This window comes from Pongo pygmaeus, chromosome 10 (assembly GCF_028885625.2).
Source record: "Pongo pygmaeus isolate AG05252 chromosome 10, NHGRI_mPonPyg2-v2.0_pri, whole genome shotgun sequence".
Classification (NCBI taxonomy): Eukaryota; Metazoa; Chordata; class Mammalia; order Primates; family Hominidae; genus Pongo; species Pongo pygmaeus.
This window is the reverse complement of record NC_072383.2, coordinates 66729059-66746601: the sequence shown is the minus strand read 5'-3', so window position 1 is coordinate 66746601 and position 17543 is coordinate 66729059. Positions and strand designations below refer to the sequence as shown.

The window sequence follows — 17543 nt, the reverse complement described above, 5'->3', positions numbered from 1 at the left end:
CCTCATCTGTAAAGTGGGGGCAATTGCTGTGAGGATTAAATGAGCTGATACAAAGCACTTCATACAGTACCTGGCAATAGTGAATGTTGGCCCATGATTCCCCCAAATTAGCGTGCTTAGCTTTACTTAGTAAGTGTATTTATAAATGATTTGTAGAAATATTTTAAAGGAATCTTATTCTAGCTTATATCCATGTAAAATGTAATTTAAGAAAGAAATGAAAATCAAAGAATCATTTTTGTAATGTAGGATTTCAAAAAATAAAAACAAAAAAGGACCCTTCCTTCACCCCTCACTTAATTTTGATGCACAGTTGAACTTCAGTCAGCTCTGATCCAGTTACCCATATGGGAATATTTAGGATTGTCTAGTCATGCCTGGGTAACAGAATGTCAAGCCCTGATTTTACAAGCTAATATGTCAAATTCATCTTTTCCTGTTTACATGTAGCTGTCTGATTCACTTGTCCCCAAGGCACGTGATACTTGGCTCCACTCCAATTTTAGACCCTAACAAAAATTAAATATGCTTGTGTTTAGGTGGAATGCAAGATTACAACTACATCTGGGCCCAGTGTTTTGAAATTACGTTGGAGCTGTCATGCTGTAAATATCCTCGTGAGGAGAAGCTTCCATCCTTTTGGAATAATAACAAAGCCTCATTAATTGAATATATAAAGCAGGTGCACCTAGGTTTGTAAAATTTTCTTATTAATTCCCTATTAATACAAAATAGAGCATCTGGCAAGACCTCTGGGTTGACTAAACGCAAGCCTTTATTTGTGCTTTGTAGTTATAGCCTCATTTCAGTGCCAGATCTGATGGTTAAGAATTCTCTCTACATGAGTATCTGCAGTGTGTGAGAAATGCAGTGCCCACTCATTCATAGAAAAGGAAGCATGATGCATGTTCCTTTAATATGAGGGTATAAAAATCCAGAGTACCAGCCAGCTGTGGTGGCTCATGCCTGTAATCCCAGCACTTTGGGAGGCTGAGACAGGTGTATCACCTGACGTCAGGAGTTCGAGACCAGCCTGGCCAACAAGGTGAAACCTCATCTCTACTGAAAATACAAAAATTAGCCAGGTGTGGTGGCGCACGCCTGTAGTCCCAGTTACTTGGGAGGCTGAGGCAGGAGAATCACTTGAACCCGGGAGGCGGAGGTTGCTCCCTCTGCCAAGGAGCCGAGATGGTGCCACTGTACTCCAGCCTGGGTGACAGAGTAAGACTCCATCTCAAAAACAAACAAACAAACATCCAGAGTCCCCCTAATTTTACATGTTGAATGATCTAGAAATCTGGCAAAATATCAGGAAAACAGGCTGCTACTCTGTTACATCATCTCCCATTTAGAAAAATACTGTTTGCTTGTCACTCACCATGCAGTACCAAGGACCCTGAGAACACTGGACATACCACTTTGCATTTTTTCCAGAAGTGGCGTGGTGAGCTAGCACCATTACCTTCAACCCCTCTCACCTCTGAACTCTGCCAGATGTCCTGGTGCTAGGAATCTTGCCAGCCTGTTTGCTGAAGGCTGGCTGGCCCTTATCACAGATAGACAGACTAAATGTGGCAGAGAGTGGTAGCTTTCAAACGTGCAGCGGACTCACCGGGAGCGCTTGCTAAAACAGATTGCCAGGCCCCAACCCGGAGTTTCTGTTTGAACCACCTTACCACGTGATGCTGATGCTGCTGGTCCAGCGGCTATACTTAGAAAGCCATCGCACTAGAGAAACACACTGCTTGAGATGATGATGGAATCTTGTACAGTTCAAGTTTATTAACCAGGTGGTGTTTGGGCAAGGTGTGGAAGGCTCTTCTATATTTACAGAGGTGAAGTTATCTTTCTCCATTCAGAATGGCTTGGGGAGAGAAACATATCAGGAATTGGCATAATAGCTATGATACCACATAGAGAGAAAGAGAGTGTGTGAGAGTGTGTGTGTGTGTTGAAAAGGTTTGCTGCATGGGCCTACTGCATAATTGCATAATTCCTGGAATTTTCTGCATGATTCACAGCAAAGCTTTCCTCCTGCTACAAAGAAGATGGAGAAGGATGAGGGAAGGTAGCACAGGGCCAGAGGGCTGAGTGCAAGGATGATTAGGACCCTTCCTTGGCCACACATCCCTAAAAGGGATGCCCCTGCCCCCTTTCATACCTGTATCCCCAGCCTCCATGCCCTGACCTGAACAGAAGTACACAAAGATTACTGGTAAACTCACAGGGCTATGTCTAACTGGCTGAGTCGTTCATGGACTAGGTTGACTCCCTATGATAGGGGATATTATGAAATATCGTTCTTTCTCACCAGCATCTTAATAAAGATTATAAACTTATTATTGGGACTTTCACCTTCTTCATTATGTCATCAAACATTGTCTTGGGTTCTCTCTTGCTTAGTATTCTGGTAATTCTTTCTCCACTAGATTTTCCTCATGACGCATGTCATGTATTAGTCTAACATTTCTATTATATTTCTACCTCTATTGATCCTTTGGTTTGTTAATCTATTACTATTGTTATCATTATCATTATTTTAGAGACAGGGTCTCACTCTGTCACCCAGGCTGGAGTACAGTGGCGCAGTCATTGCTCACTGTAACCTTGAACTCCTGGGCTCAAGTGATCCTTCTGCCTCAGCCTCCCAAGTAAGTAGGACTACAGGTGCACACCACCACGTCCAGCTAATTTTTAAAAAAAATTTTGTATAGAAACAGAATCTTGCTATGTTGTCCAGGTGAGTCCCAAACTCCTGGGCTCAAGCGATCCTTCTGCCTCAGCCTCCCAAAGTGCTAGGATCCCAGGTGTGAGCCACCGTGACTGGCTCTGCCTGTTCTTTTCTGAAATTCATTCTTCACCAGTATCAACATCAAATATGCTCTATGTAACTGCACTACTATTTTCAGAACCTCAATCTAGCTGTAAAGATTATTTACCAAGCACTGAATTAAGGTGGGCTTTGAAGTATCATGTTGATGTAATATTGCCAGGGAAAGGGCAATACAAATTGCAGCATACCTATTATTATTTTTAATAATTTGGAAGGCTTACCAGTACATTTGCACTAGGTTTTGTTTGTTTGTTTTTGAGACGGAGTCTCGCTCTGTCATCTAGGCTGGAGTGCAATGGTGTGATGATCTCGGCTCACTGTAACCTCCGCCTCCCGGGTTCATGTGATTCTCCCACTCAGCCTCCCAATTTGCTGGAATTACAGGCACCCACCATCATGCCTGGCTAATTTTGTATTTTTGTAGAGACAGGGTTTCACCATATTGGCCAGGCTGGTCTTCAACTCCTGACCTCAGGTGATCCGCCGGCCTCGGCCTCCCAAAGTGCTGGGATTACAGGCATGAGCCACCACGCCCAGCCCATTTGCACTAGGTTTTATAAAGAATGTTTATCTGCCTGTCTCTATAATCAGATGCAAACAACTCACTCAAAAAATACATATATTGGCACATCAACCCTGCCCCCTTGTGGTTTAAGACAGATGCATAACATGGTTTAATAATGAAACCATATTTCAAAATACCAATACAGTGTGGTTATTACTACTTAATAGAAAGCTTCTCTCCCTACTAGTGCCCAATAAGAAACTAATGAATATTTTGTTTGTGAAGAATGGCAGCAAACACCCCTTTATTGGTATTGCTCTGGTTTAAAGACATTATTGATATTCGTCAAACTGCATTGCATTTACTGGTTCCATTTTACCAATTGCTAGGATGCTTCTGAGTTTCTGAGGTTTTGACCCATCTGGAAGTCTCTAAGTCACCTTGTCTGGGAAGGAAAGGCCTTCTGCTTTAGTGGAAGGGCCTTGCCAAGAGGGTAGAGGCTTAGGTAGGTCCCAAGCTGTTTTGTCATCTGGCGATGTTTGCAATCTTAAGCAAGCACTTGTCTGAATCTCAGTGTAGTCAACAGAAAGTTGAGAGTAATAGCATCAGCCTTGCCTCCCACCAGCCTGTTCTAAGGCTTCAGTGGTGTTATTCTTTCAATTAGAACTCACTGCAGACCTCAACTGAAACTTGGGCCCCTTGGTGCTGTGTTGTCCTGCTTAGAGGATGATTTACTAGGTTCAAGTTGAGATGAGGGTGTCGGCAGACATTAAAACCAAGGTAGCAAAGGAGGGCAAGTCTGAATTCTAGAGGCTTAAAATGTCTTGCTTGTCCCTGTCTCTGAGGAGAAGCAAAGATGAGCCAGACACGGTGTTACCTGCCTGCTGCGGCCCTGTATTTCCCCTAGACTCCTCAAAGCAGATCTGAACCCAGAGAGCAAGGGAATGGCTCACAGCATCCAGAAACCTAAGCAATGGGCATAAAAGAATCTGGTATGTGCTGAGTTCCAGAAGCCTGTGGGCCACAGATGTGGATCTGCCATCACATCCACAATAGGAGGCAACTGTGACCATGCAGTGGGGACATGGGCACAAACAAGCAGTCTCCTAAGTACTTTCCCAGCTCCGACTCTAAATCATGGCCAACAGATGCAGAATTCTAGTTCTTGCCCAGCCAAGACTTTTCATTCATGAAGCTCTAATCCATTTCCAAGGGAAAAAGAGCTTTACATTTCTCCCATGTATCTCCCCATCTGGCCACAGAATTTATGTCTCAGATTTTATGTCTTCTCATTTGTATTGTATCTGAGCGTTTTTCAAATTTTCCTTTTTTTTTTTTTAATATAGTGTTGGCTCTCTCTGTGCCTCTTAGGGTCTACTAGTATTTTTTTCAATGTTTCAACTTCAGCATATAGAAATAAATCACATTTTCTGGTAAAACAATTACTTCCCTCTTAAGTGAAAGGTTTGGTGGTATGTAGACAAAATATTGTAAAGACATATACAAGCTAAAGCACGCTTTTATTTGGCTGATGGAAGGGGTTTTCCTTTGAATATAAATTCCATACATAAGCATGGTCTGTGTTTGCCCAGTAGCAGTGATATTCACATACCCCAGGCTTCCATAGCTGGAAGAACCATCTCTAGGTTTAGGTAAGAGTCATATGAAAGTGAGTCTTTGGGCCTGTAATCCCAGCACTTTGGGAGGCCAAGGTGGGCGGATCACTTGAGATCAGGAGTTTGAGACCAGCCTGGCCAACGTGGTGAAACCCATCTCTACTAAAAATACAAAAATTAGCCAGGTGTGGTGGTAGGCACCTGTAATCCCAGCTACTTGGGGTGCTGAGGCAGGAGAATCGCTTGAACCCGGGAGATGAAAGTTGCAGTAAGCCGAACTGGTGCCACTGCACTCCAGCCTGGGCAACAGAGGGAGACTTCAATTTAAAAAAAAGAAAATGAATCTTTGGGTTATTAGGGGATGATGAATGAGGGTCAAACTGGAATATGAAGACTTTCAGACATTTCTTCAAATGCAAATTGTTCTTCCTTTTTCTATCTTTGAGGGTAGGCAGACCGCAGGTTGACTGGAGCCTTGATTCAGCTGCAGCACATGCTGATACATAGGTGTTGTTCAAGTCCCTGAGGCCATCCAAAATCACTGTCATGTGACTGTCAAAAAAGTCAAATCTGTTCTATTAAAGTGTAACTGCTTCTAGCCAAGAAGAAATTTGCTGCCTTTTTTTTTAAAGGGTACCATGACTTTTTTTTTTTTTTTTTTTTTTTGGTGTCTTCTGCCAACTACTTATTACTAGTACCCTGAATTCTATTTCATCATTATCTCCAATGTTAAAGAATGGTGTAATGTTAGCCGGGCGCGATGGCTCACGCCTGTAATCCCAGCACTTTGGGAGGCTGAGGCGGGTGGATCATTTGAGGTCATGAGTTCAAGACCAGCCTGACCAACATGGAGAAACCCTGTTTCTACTAAAAATACAAAATAAGATGGGCGTGGTGGCACATGCCTGTAATCCCAGCTACTTAGGAGGCTGAGGCAGGAGATTGCTTGAACCCGGGAGGCGGAGGTTGCGGTGAGCTGAGATCGTGCCATTGCAGCCTGGGCAACAACAGCAAAACTCCATCTCAAAAAAAAACCCAAAAAATTGTGTAATGTCAGTTTCAATGATAGCTCTGCTTCATTTTTTATGCACTTGATTTTCTTCGATTTGGTTCGTTTTGGGGAAGTCAACGAAAAATACAAAAGATGCCAACAGACACAACACCATCCAGCACAAGTTACCTTGCTGAAACGCATGGATTTTCTAAGTGGCAGGAAGACTGTAAACTAGCTCAGAGCCCTGGAGAAGGAAATAATATGCATAGCTTCTTCCCTCACATATTCCTGCTTTGTGGAACAAAGTTGAATTAAGACTCCAGAAATTCATCTAATATATTCTCCCCCCGCCACACCGCATAGTTTTTCTTTTTTTTTTTTTGATTTTTAAAAATTATTATTATACTTTAAGTTTTAGGGTACATGTGCACAATGTGCAGGTTAGTTACATATGTATACATGTGCTATGCTGGTGTGCTGCACCCATTAACTCGCCATTTAGCATTAAGTATATCTCCTAATGCTATCCCTCCCCCCCAATCCAAATAAGAGGAAAGGAAAGAAAGCCAGGGCTGGTGGCTCACACCTATAATCCCAGCACTCCAGCACTTTGGGAGGCCAAGGTAGATCATGTGAGTTCAGGAGTTCAAGACTAGCCTGTGCAACATGGCGAAACCCCACCTCTACAAAAAAATACAAAAATTAGCCAGGTGTGGTGGTGTGTGCTTGTAGTCCCACCTACTTGGGAGGCTGAGGTGGGAGGACTGCTTGAGCATGGGAAGTCAAGGCTGCAGTAAGCCCTGATCACACCACTGCACTCCAGCCTGGGTGACAGAGCAAAACCCTGTCTAAAAAAAAAAAGAAGAAGAAGAAAGGAAATAATTAATGTTTGTTGATCCTCCTCTTCTGTGTCACTTACATTTAATCTTCACAACCATCCTGGGTGGTGGTATATTATCCCCATTTCATAGGTGATAAAATTGAGGCTTGGGAATGTTTAGTGACTTGAGAACTAGAATTCAAATCAAAACCTGACTAGGTTCTTTCTGTCACACCAACCTATGATGATGGGTACACGCTATATTTATCACATATCAAAGGACCTCCTAAGGGGGGCACAGTGTAAATAGCTGTTCAAAATAATGCCACTGAGGCTGAGTGTGGTGCCTCACACCTGTAATCCCAGCACTTTGGGAAGCTTAGGCAGGTGGATTGCTTGAGCCCAGGAGTTCAAGACAAGCCTGGGCAACATGGTGAAACCCCATCTCTACAAAAAGCAAATTAATTAATTAAATAAAACAAAATAATGCCACTGAAATCCAAGGAATAAATACATAATCAGGTTACCAAATTATTACCAATTTATGATTGGGTACTACCTAAACATGAAAAGGAAATGTATCAAGCAGTAGGAATAAATATAAATGGAACTGTGTTTAAAAAAGAGAGGGCAAAGAGGAACACACGACGTGAAAATAGAAGTTTACATAGTTGTATAGAGAAAGGCAGAAGGAAATGTGGCATTTTCCTCCTCAGGAGACAAAAAATGAAGAGTCAGGAATTAAATAGGACAGAAAGTATAATAAAAGGCAACCTAGGTCAGATAGAAGTTTGTTGAAGTTCAAGATAAACATTGTTTTGCTAAATGCCAAAATTTTTATTTTTCACTTTAACCATTTCTGGGGGAAACTATTACGTGTGCCTCATATTTTTCTGCCCTAATAAATAATTATTGAGCATAACTGTTTGGGGAGAGTTCAAGATCATCTTACTATTGTAGCTCTTTGTTTTCATTTATGTTATTGGGGACTTAGGCAGCTTCACCTTAAGGTAATATGATTTGACGCTGGAGTAAACAAACTAGATGTGACATGTAGGATCTAAAATAAGAAAGGTCTTAAAATATAAATGGCCTTTTAAAAATTGTACTCCTGAAATTTTGATAGGGGCTCTCGAGACTATCATGGGTTGACGGCTAGGCTGGGCCACTTCATTAGCTGTGTGAGTTTGAGGAGGTTATTTTAATAAGCCAGAGCCTTAGTTTTTTTCATCTGTAAAATCATGATAATAATTGATGACACAGAGCTGATATGAGAATTTAATGAGAAAATGCACATTTGGCAGTTAGTACAGAGCCTGGAATATACTAAGTGCTCAATAAATATTGGCTGCTGTTACTGGTCAATCGAGTCCATGCTTCCAAGAAGGCTTGTGATTATAATTTTGCTTCCCATGTAGTTGGACTACAAGACAAAACTATTGAGTCCCTTGCACATGTAAATATTTTGTTGTAACGAATACATTGACACCATTTTTATTTAGGATTTTATGGAATCCACCAATGGTTGTAGTACAGTTTGGTGACTGAGTAAATAACTTGGAAGTAACAGGAATGGATCTTAGGTTGTCATCTGTGTTCTCTCACTGTGATAATACGTACTAATATAAATGGGCTATTCAACAACAAACAAATTTAAGCTATAAATCAGATTAGTAAATTTTGACTGTATTTTAAGTTACATCAAAAATAAGTTTTCTTTTCCCTCTCTAACACTTAATATTAACTCACAACATTGAGTAAGCTAATAAATATTGCATATATTGTTCTTAAATATTTATAATAATTTTTATATGCCATAAAATATGGTATTAATATTTAATTTTATTTTTGTCTTGCAGGTGTAAAGGGTCAAGTTTTTGATCAGAATGGAAATCCATTACCCAATGTAATTGTGGAAGTCCAAGACAGAAAACATATCTGCCCCTATAGAACCAACAAATATGGAGAGTATTATCTCCTTCTCTTGCCTGGGTCCTATATAATAAATGTAAGTATGCAATGCTAGTTATTGTTATTAAAATATTATAGAACTCATAATACTTATTCACCCAGGAGGAATCCAAAATAAGTCTAGGAAGTTCGAAAGTAGTTCCATCGAGACAGAAAGAAAGGATAGTGTCAGACTTGCAATTGGCAGGACGTGGAAGAGGTGGAAATTATACGAAAAAAAACCCCAGAAAAATTCATATTTTTTCCCTGATGGCAATTTTTTAAAAATAGAAGCCAAATCCTATTTCTTGTGATATCTTTTATGATTAAAATGTAACCTGATTAATAATAAAGAATAAGCAATGTAGTAAAGGTAGTTTATAGTTTCCTGGGATACGATATAACACCCATTCCATGGCATACACTTTCTACTATAAAAAATGAATTGGGAAAAGTTCCTTAGAATTCATTTTATAAGTGAAATCTGATCCACAAATTTTAACACTATATTCAGCAAATGATAAACATATTTTGCAGCCCTTTTTTCAATCAATGCAAGTAAAATTTCAGTCTTTAATTCCATAAAATATATATTTCTGAGTCATTTTATCCTAAGACAGGAAGGCATGGACTAATTTGAGCCGAGTGGATTTATGTGAAAGAACTAAATGAATAAGTATTGATATAGTTGGCCAAATTTTGCCTCTTTCTCTTTGATGTGAATTTCTCTGAGAAATTCAGGATTCTTCTATTTTGCTTAGTGGGTCTCATGCCAACCATAGCAGTCATTCTATATAGAGCTAATCCTGGGAGAAGGTAGTCATCTCTTCTGTAGTGAAAACTGAGTTGGTATTTTATTATTTCATCTTGAGGACATCATGGAAAAAACATGGTTTTTAGTTTATAAAACTATAGAATTCAGAGCCTCCATGCTCCATGGGTTCTCCCCAAAGTGCCTAGATGTGAGGCTTATCAATTGCTAATCCTTTTAGGAATTTCTACTCCTGCCGAGAAAATGGATAGAGCTTGAAAAATCTCAACTCACTGTGAATCTTTGTCTAAAAAGGCCCTTTATTTTCCTGCTATTTACTGTGATATTTCTATTCTATTTAAAAATATGATTTTCCCTGTAGTGAATCTAATTACTTGTATGCAACCTCATAAATAAGCCACACCTTTAGAATAAAGTTATGAATTGTTCATTTCCCATTAGTTAGACTAACACAGTACACATTGACCCTAGATATTAGTTCTAGGACAATATTTGAAGGTAAGATTCTGAACATTGAAATGAATGTGTAAAATACATACCAATGAGTGGTTATGTAAATGTCATTCCCCATTTTTTCCCTTCTCCACCATATATAATAAAAGCATTTCTCAGTAGACATTGCCTGTAGTTAGTTTAGCATTTGTCTTGTCCTGATCATTTCCTCCAAAAAAAAAAAAAAAAAAAAAGCCTAACCAAAGATTCAGGCTGATATGAACAAAACCAGGTAAAATCAAAGCTTTTAAAGGAGGATAGGTATGGTGGCTCATGACTGTAATCTCAGCACTTTGGGAGGCTGAGAGGCAGGTGGATCACTAGAGATCAGGAGTTCAAGACCAGCCTGGCCAACGTGGTGAAACCCCATCTCTACTAAAAATAAAAAAAAATTACCTGGGCATGGTGGTATGTGCCTGTAATCCCAGCTACTTGGGAGGCTGAGGTAGGAGAATCGCTTGAACCCGGGAGGCAGAGGTTGCAATGAGCCAAGATTGAGCCACTGTACTCCAGGCTGGGTGACAGAGCAAGAATCTATCTCAAAAAAAAAAAAAAAAAAAAAAAGAAAAGAAAAGAAAAGCTTTTAAAGGAAGCAATAGGCTTGTAGGTCAGCTGAAAAGAAATTAGTAAGTTGAGAAAATAATTCTACTTGAAAATAATCTTGATATCCAAGGAGGATGTTAAATACACACTTGGGACAAAGGGAAACAGTTATCTCTTTACCCTTGTGCCCCATGAAAAGGATGGTGGCAGAAACATCTGCTGCTTCCTTCTCTTGACTTACATTGCCAGATAAGGTACCCGTCTGTCCTTATTTCATTTTGTAATTCTTGGCAACAGCATTCACAACGCTGGTCTTTGTCAACAGGCGTTGGATAACTCAGTCTGCAGGACCAAATCTGTTGCTGGCCCAGAGGTCTGGTAGATTGTTACATGCATTGAACAAAGGCTGCATTTTAGTGGTGGATATCAGTGTTTTCAGTATGGGCACCACGAAACATCTTAAGTCACTCATATAATTGTCTCTTGTTTCTTCTCAGGTTACAGTCTCTGGACATGATCCACACCTCACAAAGGTGATTATTCCAGAGAAATCCCAGAACTTCAGTGCTCTTAAAAAGGATATTCTACTTCCATTCCAAGGGCAATTGGATTCTATCCCAGTATCAAATCCTTCATGCCCAATGATTCCTCTGTACAGAAATTTGCCAGACCACTCAGCTGCAACAAAGCCTAGTTTGTTCTTATTTTTAGTGAGTCTTTTGCACATATTCTTCAAATAAAGTAAAATGTGGAACTCAACCCACATCACCACCTGGAATCAGGGATTGCTCACTCCAGGTTCCTGCAACCCTAAGTCACTCTAGTGGGACCTTGACTGGAGAAACTCCATGATCTTCCTGAAGAAGAGAAATGGATGTTTCCAAATTCCACAATAAGCAATATGTGGTGATAATGAAAAGAATGATTCAGTCTTGACAATGAATGGAAGACACTTACCTAACAAGTACTGCTCATTTACACTCAAATTAATCTTGAAGTAGTCTTAAAATGTGTAAGAAGTTAAAACTTGAGACGCAAAAAAATGCCTGCAAAAAGAAGATCATTTTGTATACAGAGAACCAGATGAATATAAGCAATGAAGATGAACATTTATTGATCTTCTACATACAAGACTTCACCATAAGGCCAGGAGCAGTGGCTCACACCTTGTAATCCCAGCACTTTGGGAGGCCAAGGTGGGCGGATCACCCTGAGGTCAGGAGTTCAAAACCAGCCTGACCAACATGGTGAAATCCTGTCTCTACTAAATATTAGCGGGGCATGGTGGCGGGCACCTGTAATCGCAGCCTTTTGGGAGGCTGAGACAGGAGAATCGCTTGAACCCTAGAGGCAGAGGTTGCAGTGAGCCGAGATAGCGCCATTGTACTCCAGCTTGGGCAACAGAGTAAGACTCTGTCTCAAAAAAAAAAAAAAAAAAAAAAACCTCACCATGAGTGCTATATGTGAATAGATATTAAGTGCCATATATAATTAGTTCTCAGAAGAAGGAAGAAATGATCATAGGACTGGGAATTGTTTTGCAAACGTTCTAGGAGATATGAGAGAAAATATGTAACCACATCTTAGTGGCCCAAGAAAATACAGGCCTGAAGGGATAAGATTGTGTCTCTATAGAGCTTCAAAGCATACAGGTCAATTAAGTAAGCCCCTCTCCCTCCAGAGCCAAGTTTCCCTAGCTTTTGGCACCTGGATGCCACAGTCCTCCATTAGGCTGATGACTCCAAAGATGTAACTCTAGCCTCTTGCCTGAGCTTCAGACTCACGTCCCACTGCCCACAGGACACATCCACCTGGATGTGACTCACAGGTACCTCAAACCCATCATGTGGAGATACTCATCCTGTTCCCCCTACAGCTGCTCTTCCTGCTGCATTCTCTCTCTCAATTACTGGGACCACCAAGCTAGGAACCTGGGAGTCATCCTTGATACTTTCTCTTCCCCCTCAATCCCGTGTATTCAGCAAGTAACTAAAGGTTGATGTTGGCCGGGCATGGTGGCTCACGCCTGTAATCCCAGCATTTTGGGAGGCCAAGGTGGGCGGATCACTTGAGGTCAGGAGCTCAAGACCAGCCTGGCCAACATGGTGAAACCACATGTCTACTAAAAAAAAAAAAAAAAAAAAAAAAATTGGGCGTGGTGGTGTGTGCCTGTAATCCCAGCTACTGGGGAGGCTGAGGCAGGAGAATCGCTTGAACCCGGGAGGCAGAGGTTGCAGTGAGCCGGGATTGCGCCATTGTACTCCAGCCTGGGTGAAGAAGCGAGACTCTGTCTTAAAAAAAAAAAATTGGTGCTGATAAATATTGATGAATTCTGCTCTCTGCTCTCCATGGTTGTCAACACTGCAGAGTTGAGGCCTCATATCTCACCTGCACTGCTGCAACAGCTTTACTGGTCCCTTGCTCCCAGCCTTCTCCTCTTCAGTCAACCCTCCACACAGCAATGGGGAAGGGGAGCCACTTGAAACAAAAGTCAACAACTGGTTGTAGTTCATAAACACAGAGCTGTTTGTGTCCCCCGTATCTGGAATGCCATTATGACCCACTACATTTTTTCTTTCCTACCCCTCTTAAAACTCAGTTCAGGTAGCAGCTCCACTAGGAAGCCTTGGCTGACCATAATCCCATTCAATTCCATTCCACCTCTTTGCAGGCAGTCTGGGGTTAGGGACCCTTTCTCTTTGCTCCCCAAAATAAACTGGTTATCTCTACTATTGGATTTACAACACTGTATTATAATCTTCTACTTCCATGTGTGCCTTCTCTAGTAGAATGTGAGCTCTTTGAGGCCAAGGTCTATTTAATTTGTTTGAAAAATTCATTGTTATATCCTCAAAGCCTAGCACATAGTAGGTACTGAATGAATGAATGAATGAATAAGGGGTGCCAGGAGACTGCTACTCCCAGTCCTTCCCAGAAACTGCCTAGGGCTTTGAGTCATTTTCTGAAGCTAGGTCTTATGCGTAAGCAACCTCCAGCTCACTATGAACACTGACAGAAGAGTGTTTTCTTGTCTATAATCAAGAATTCCAGATACATTCCTTTTACTGGACCTTGAATTGATCCTAAGGTTGGTAGTAAAGGTATTATGTTACCTCTTAACAGCACTACCAACTACCTTTTTTATCCGAAAAAAATTTTACCATTAGGACTCAATTTGAAGTACTAATGCTTCTCAAGTTCTCCACTATGACAGTTACCCTGTATTAAACCGTTACCTATAAGAATTAAGGGATAAAGCACTAAACAGAAAAAAAAAAATAGCAACTCTGGTGAGATTTCTTTCCTTCCTTCCTTCCTTCTCCTCTTCCTACCTTCCTCCCTCCTTTCTTTCCCTCTCCTCGCTTTCTCTCCCTTTCCCTCCCCTTCTCTTCCTTTTCTTCTTTCCTCCGCTCCCCCCCTTCCCTCCCCTTCCCATCCTTCTTTCTCTTTTTTTTTTACTTAATCCCCAGTGTGATAGTAATATAGGCTGATTTCTAGAAGTGTGGTGTATTACTCGTGGAAAGTGAGTTGCCTTGGTTATTACTTTCAATTGAAAGTTCTATGGGATCTAGAAATGAAACATACTGGCATGGAAAGTGAGAACCACAAAGGAATAAAGAGCTACAGGAGCATTTAGGCCATTTCTATGCCAAGCTTATTCTACATGCACAAAATCATACATGTTAATATAAACAAAATTTGGAGGCTTCTTTAAACCACTTATAAAATCTGGTAATTTGTGCAGCAGCAATAGATAACCAAAAAAAATCTCATAATAATCTGAATATCTTGATCATTTTTATTTAAAGAAGCAGTAATTATATACTTGAAAGTACATAATATAATATTGCAAAAATGACTTTGGTATATTACAAATAAAAGTATATAAGATGAAACTTGATTTGCTATCAAGCCCCAAGCAATTTTTCAACTGGGCATTGAATTCTAACTTTTCTAAGATAGCAATTTTTGAAGGGACACGAACTAAAATCTGAATTAGTTCATGAACCTTAATGTAAATCTCTTGCTGAAATAATGTTTTTAAAATCAGAATTTAGTATCAGACTCAAAATCATTTAAAGACTAACAAAACACAATCATGGTATTCTAACTGTGGTCAAACCAGGTACCCAAACCACCTCCCTGCCCAACACCTTTCCGGCTTTTCCCCTCCCTCTTGGGCTGGTGGTTATGCTCCTCCAGCTCTAGTTCAGCTATAATTCCTTTTATAGAGAAACCAACCTGATACACACTTTCATGATGGGAGAAAAACGTGGGAGTGAAATGATATTTAGAAAGCAGCAGTCAGGCACGGTGGCTCATGCCTGTAATCCCAGCACTTTGGGAGGCTGAGGCAGGCGGATCACTTGAGGTCAGGAGCTCGAGACCAGCCTGGCCAACATGGTGAAACCCCATCTCTACTAAAAAAATACAAAAATTAGCCAGGCGTGGTGGCAGGCACCTGTAATCCCAGCTACTTGGGAGGCTGAGGCAGGAGAAATCGCCTGAACCCAGAAGGCAGAGGTTGCAGTGAGCCAAGATCACATCACTGCACTGCACTCCAACCTGGGTGACAGAGCGAACCTCTGTCTCAAAAAGAAAAGAAAAAAGGCAGAAGCCCTGGATTCAAATCCACCACACATTCAGTTTCTTTATCTGTAAAATGGAGACACCCCCCCACCCCGCCGCTGAACGGTGATTCTGTGACTGTTAGAAACAGTGGTAAGAGATGCTACATTTTTGGTGTTTGTTCAGGTGGAGGAAAGATAGTTAATACTCAGGTAATAACTATTTTGAAGACAGTATAATATACCTTCTTAAAGAGTATACCTACTCAAATGTTGGTAAATGTTGACATGACTGAATCTAAATGGCAAAGAGTATTTTAGAAAAACATTAAGTCCCTGCAGATAAATGACAGTGTTGATTTGGATGCTTAATTTAATTACATTCAGACTTGAACTGTTGGATGTATCAGAACTGTTAAAAGCTTTTTCTCAACATTTCCAAAAGCCTTTCCAAGAAATCAATGTTATGTTTTGTTCCAGAAGCAAATTTGCATTTGTGATCTGTTTCTAAAAATGGTATAAGTTAGCTCTGTTTAGAAAGTAAAAATATCTGATGTTAGATTGGAAGTATCTCTTCCTGGGGAATCCAGAAAGATAAGCATAGCATATTGTCTTATTGCAACAGATAAGTTGCTTATTGAGAAGTATGGTTGTTATTCTGTATGGTAACAATACAGTTGATGTATATTTTATGATAGATCCTTTATATTTTCCTCATGACTTTAGAAGGGGGAAGGGGGAGAAAATTATGATGACCAGACTAGTTAAAGAGCATTGAAAGTCCACAGTACTGTAGCTAAAGTAGAAGTTTGGGTTATAGACTTTACATTATATCAACTAATAAGCAGATACTGTACAGTATTGCTCACCATTTTATCATACTTTTGCATATGAACTACTCCATAGCCTTTTATAGATGTTTTATAGCTGACCTTACCAGTTTTCCTGGTAACTTTTTTTATTTCTTTTTTCTTTTTGAGACGGGGTCTCGCCCTAACGCCCAGGCTGGAGTGCAGTGCCGTGATCTCGGCTCACTGCAACCTCTGCCTCCTGGGTTCAAACGATTCTCCTGCCTCAGCCTCCCGAGTACCTGGGACTACTGGTGCCTGTCTCCACGCCCGGCTAATTTTTTGTATTTTTAGTAGAGACGGGGTTTCACTGTGTTAGCCAGGATGGTCTCGATCTCCTGACCTCATGATCTGCCTGCCTCTGCCTGGGCCTCCCAAAGTGCTGGGATTACAGGCGTGAGCCCCCACGCCCAGCCACTTTCTTTAATAGTATAACTAAGAATTTATTAAAATGCACAAATTGTCTAAGACTGTAAAGTTTATTGGGGAGAGGCCATGACTACCTCTGAATTTAGTAAATATAAAATATTTCTGATTCTCAATAAAGAACTAATATTCATATAAATAATAAATGCTTTTTTCCCATTACGTTACCTGAAAATAAGTACTTATGCAAGTATAACAAAGTCCACTAAAAATAACTGATTACCACCAAATAAAGCTTGGGAAAGACCAAATTTAATGACCTTTTATGAGGCAAAAACATTGCAACAACTCTTCAAAGTCCAGATAGTTCTTCCAGAACTAGTTATATATACCATATGTTTTATATATTATATATAATACATTCCAAATTAATTTGTGTTGTGGGGCAGTGTGTTCCATGGACAAGATGATGGATGGAAAGTATGCCTTCTGGTCAGAAAAAATATTTGAAAATTCACAATTTATATTAATGTAATAAAGAATCTGAGAAATGCAGAAAAGAAATGGATTTCCCAAACATGCTAAGCTATGGGACCATTTCCTTAAATAATACAGCCTCGTACCATCCCTTTGGACTAACATACCTATATTTCCAAACACATTTTGGGAAATACTGATATATAGAGAAGTCTTTTGTTCTGAATAACAAATTTCATTGATTTCCAGGTGCTTTTGAAATACAGAGAACAGTGGTAAACAAAGAATTTGCCTCCAGTAGGAACTGGAAAACTAACAGTCCTAACCCCTGCTAATATCGACTTAGTCATAGGACAGAGGATGGGCTCAAGTTTACATCTGCTCTTTGAAACACGCTAAACAAATAATAGTTTAAATGAGACATTGCTGAGAAGGAAATGACTAAATTACAGGTACCAATTTTTAAAAAGTGATGTCTCAATTTAGAAAATAAACAGGAAATAGTTTCTCTGTTTTCAAGAGAATTCATTACATAGAAACCCCTTAAGCAGAAGTTCCCTGGTATATTTTACCTAGACTTCAACATTTAAATTTGCAGCTTTTTTTTTTTTTTGGGGGGGACGAAGTCTCGCTCTGTCACCCACGCTGGAGTGCAGTGGTGGGATCTCGGCTCACTGCAACCTCCATCTCCCAGGTTCAAGTAATTCTCATGCCTCAGCCTCTCAAGCAGCTGGAATTAACAGGCACGCGCCATGACGC

At 40.3% G+C, this 17543-nt stretch overlaps 1 protein-coding gene across 2 annotated transcripts in view; it reads left to right on the top strand.

The window, feature by feature from the left end:
• The window catches only part of CPM (carboxypeptidase M), an 81796-nt gene extending 65712 nt beyond the window's left edge, over nucleotides 1-16084 (top strand). For both annotated transcript variants that reach the window (XM_054443551.2, XM_054443550.2), the window contains exons 7-9: nucleotides 540-692; nucleotides 8628-8776; nucleotides 11023-16084. In XM_054443551.2, coding sequence (XP_054299526.1) covers nucleotides 540-692; nucleotides 8628-8776; nucleotides 11023-11265 — 545 coding nt within the window. In that variant the 3' untranslated portion in view covers nucleotides 11266-16084. The remainder of the gene's footprint in view (nucleotides 1-539; nucleotides 693-8627; nucleotides 8777-11022) is intronic.
• The last annotated feature ends 1459 nt before the right edge of the window (nucleotides 16085-17543 follow it).